This window comes from Cajanus cajan, chromosome 8 (assembly GCF_000230855.2).
Source record: "Cajanus cajan strain Asha chromosome 8, NIPB_CcT2T_4, whole genome shotgun sequence".
NCBI lineage: Eukaryota > Viridiplantae > Streptophyta > Magnoliopsida > Fabales > Fabaceae > Cajanus > Cajanus cajan.
In genome coordinates this window covers 50,141,994-50,145,683 of record NC_138524.1, presented here as the reverse complement: position 1 = coordinate 50,145,683, position 3,690 = coordinate 50,141,994, and the positions used below count along the sequence as shown (strand labels likewise).

General features: G+C 36.0%; 1 protein-coding gene across 1 annotated transcript; it reads right to left on the bottom strand.

The window, feature by feature from the left end:
- Positions 1-1,051: 1,051 nt before the first annotated feature.
- LOC145950500 (uncharacterized) lies at positions 1,052-3,006 on the bottom strand. The gene is made up of 2 exons (XM_083061592.1): positions 1,151-3,006; positions 1,052-1,067 (listed from the first exon to the last, which is right to left on the bottom strand). The coding sequence occupies exons 1-2, from the start codon at positions 3,004-3,006 to the stop codon at positions 1,052-1,054; spliced, it is 1,872 nt and encodes a 623-aa protein (XP_082917718.1).
- Between the last annotated feature and the right edge of the window lie 684 nt (positions 3,007-3,690).

Below are 3,690 nucleotides of genomic sequence, written 5' to 3'. Positions count from 1 at the left end.
CAATGAACGGACCAAGTGATAATTCTCTCAAGTGTTGGTTTCTGACGCTTATAGGTTCATTGTAAACCTACAATATTCAACAAAGTATTTGTTATGTTTTATATAAGTAATGTTAAAGTAAAATAAATTTTGTGCTACGTACGTGATCCTTAAACCACTTGGGGAAATCATCATGTATGCGAGAAGGAGCTGTTGATTCACTTATTTGTTCTAATTGTAGGAATGAACTATCAAAAAATATGAATGAGGTGGTCAGTTCAAAAAGAAAGTTTGATTTACTATATTACAAAATCAATTGTTGGAAAATACTGACTCAAGATATGGCTTAACTTCTGTACAATTGATCAAAACATGAACATGGGCTGACTTCCATTGTTGCTGGCTTAACCAATGAGATTTTTGCTTCCCAGAATGACGAGCTGGTTGATTAAATATGGACAACGATGATGGACACCTATCACTTTCAGTTTCCAATTCATTTCTACAACTTTGCGATGACAACGTGGAGTTGTGGAAATAATGAGAACAAAAATGAGTTGTTTCGCGGTGTATGTAAGATGCACATATCGATCCTTCAACCCTCGCCTTATTTTTCACTGATCGCTTAGAATCTCCCATAAATCTATAAAATTATATGAATAGGTTAGGGTTCATAAACATTGAACAATACTAGTTATACACAATAGTATGATAATTGTAGTACCTTTCAAATGGATACATCCACCTATATTGAACTGGACCACCAAGTCGTGCTTCATATGCAAGGTGAATAGGTAGATGTTCCATTGAATCAAAGAATGCAGGGGGGAATACTCTTTCCAATTTGCAAAGAATAATTGGAATGTTTAGTTCCATCCTATCCAAATCCTCAACCTTCAATGTGGTAGAGCACAAGTCTTTGAAGAAATGACTTATTTCAGTTAGTGGATTTAAAGCATGCACTGGCAATGAACTGAATGCAATAGGAAGTAAACACTCCATGAAAACATGGCAGTCATGGCTTTTCATGCCATGCATCCTTCCCTTTTCGACATCAGCACATCTTGCCAAGTTAGATGAATAACCATCTGGAACACGGAGTTCTTTTATCCAGCGACAAAGTATCTTTGATTCCTCCATAGGTAAAGTGTAATTTGCTTTTGGCTTTAACATTTTCCCATTCAGTTGCAATTTCATTTCCAAGTCAGGTCGACTACAATACAAAGCTAGGTCCATCCGTGCCTTCTCATTGTCTTTCGTTTTACCACTGACATTCATAACAGTGTTCAATATGTTATCAAAGAAATTCTTCTCAATGTGCATCACATCAAGATTGTGTCTCAAAATATTATCTTTCCAATAAGGAAGATCCCAAAATATACTTCTTTTCCTCCAATTATGTGACTCCCCGTATCCTTGTAACCTAGGCAAGCTAGGATTTTCTGTTACTAAAGGTAAATCCCTAACTCTTTGCCAAACTTGATTGGGTGTCAATGTAGGTGGTGGTGCATCAGTTTCAACCTTGCCTTTTATAAACGCTTTTCTGTTCTTCCTGAATGCATGATTGGTGGGTAAAAACCTTCGGTGTGAGTCAAACCAACAATTTTTACCGCCATTCTCTAATGTAAAGGCTTTAGAATGCTCCATGCAATGTAGACATGCCAATTTACCTTGAGTTCCCCAACCAGACAACATGCCATATGCAGGGAAGTCATTAATAGTCCACATTAATGTTGCCTTCATCATAAAATTTTGCTTCTTTGAAATGTCATAGGTTTGGACACCAATCCACAACTTTTTAAGATCGTCAATCAATGGTTCTAGATACACATCAATAGCTGCTTTTGGATTTCGCGGACCAGGTATAAGACAAGTTAAAAACATAAATGTTTTTGTCATGCACATTTCAGGTGGAAGATTGTATGGGGTTACAATTACCGGCCAACAAGAATAAGGTGGAGTTGTTGATTGAATGTATGGATTAAACCCATCTGAGCATAAACCAAGTCGTACATTGCGAGGATCGGCTGCAAAATCTGGATACACTCGATCAAAGTGCTTCCAGGCTTCACCATCTGAGGGATGACGTAAAACACCAGAGGTACTTCTATTTTGATAATGCCAACACATATGCCCAGCTGTTTGCATTGATGCAAACAGACGTTTTAACCTTGGAATTATTGGCAAATAAAACATCGTCTTCACTGGAACTAGTTTTTTTGTGCTTGATCCAGTGTTGCGATCACGATATCTTGGCATATGACAAAACTTGCACTGCAATAATGCACCATCATTTTTCCCATAATCATTGTCATAAAACAACATGCAGCCTTGTACGCAACAATCTATCCTTCTAGCACTCAGTCCCAATTTTGACACTAATCTTTTAGCGTCATAGTAATTTTTGGGCAAACATCTATTCACAGGAGTCACATCCAACAACATTTTTGTTATAAAATCGACGCATTCATCGGGAACATTCCAATTAGACTTGCATGCTAAAAGTCTTACACACATTGATAACTTAGACTCTGATGATCCCTCATACAATGGACAATTTGCCTCAGATAAAAGATTGTAAAATCTTTGTGCTTCTTCATTCGGAGGCTCTTCCACGTTATTATTTTCTAGTATGTCAAATGCCCCATGTTGCCTAAGAGCATCACACATCATATGATGCATTGAGTTAGAGGTTTCAGTTTCGGTCGCATTTATACCAATACTGGAAGCACCTATGAGATTATTGTCAACATTTTCCATCTCTTCACCATGATCAGTCCAAATGTAGTAGTTCGGCATGAACCCATACTTGAAAAGGTGAACCTTCACTGTATGAACACCATCAATCTTTGTGGACTGACATTTAGCACATGGACATCTAAGTTTCCCTTCATTAATATAGCTTTGTTGTTGACAAGCTATTCTTATAAACTCTTCAACCCCGTGTACAAAAGATTCCTTTAAACCTCTTCTCCCCATATACATTCTATCATACATCCATTGACGACTTGCTGGGATAGAATTCATGTTCTGTATATTTATAACATAAATATATTAGAATGTGGAAAGACAAAGGTGTTGGAATGGAATTCATCTTCTATATATTAATAACATTTAAATATATTGTCATATGCCCTTTGCATACCAACGCTATATTCAAATCTGTTGGGGTAAACTGGTTTTTAACCAGTTTAAAGTCATTTAGAACCATGTGCCGATGCAATTGGGCAACGCTATCCTAGTGGTCCAAAAAGAGAAAAGTATTTTGGCATTGAAAAAGTTCATGGCAGACCACCAAAGAAAAGCCACAAGAAAAGGGAAGAAAAATACCTATCATGTAGCAAGTATATGTGCAGTTAACCTATAAAACAATTCTGGTCTTCCTATTTTTAATTAGGCAATTCTGGTTTCCCAATTTTGATCCAACCATCAAAATATCTAACAACTCAGATTCGCCACAGATTAAAACATAAAATAAAAAAAATAAAAAAAAACAACAATTTCTCTTCGATTATCAACACAACTACACAAGCACCAGCAACACAACTCAAAAACAAGATCCAATCAGAAAAAAAAAATGTAACAAAAAACTGCATAACAATAATAAAAAATGAAAACCAGCACCAAAATATCTAATAGCAACTCAGATTCAAAACAGTCAAACAATTCAAATCAAATAAAATAAAAAAAATAAAATCCACTTCATCAATC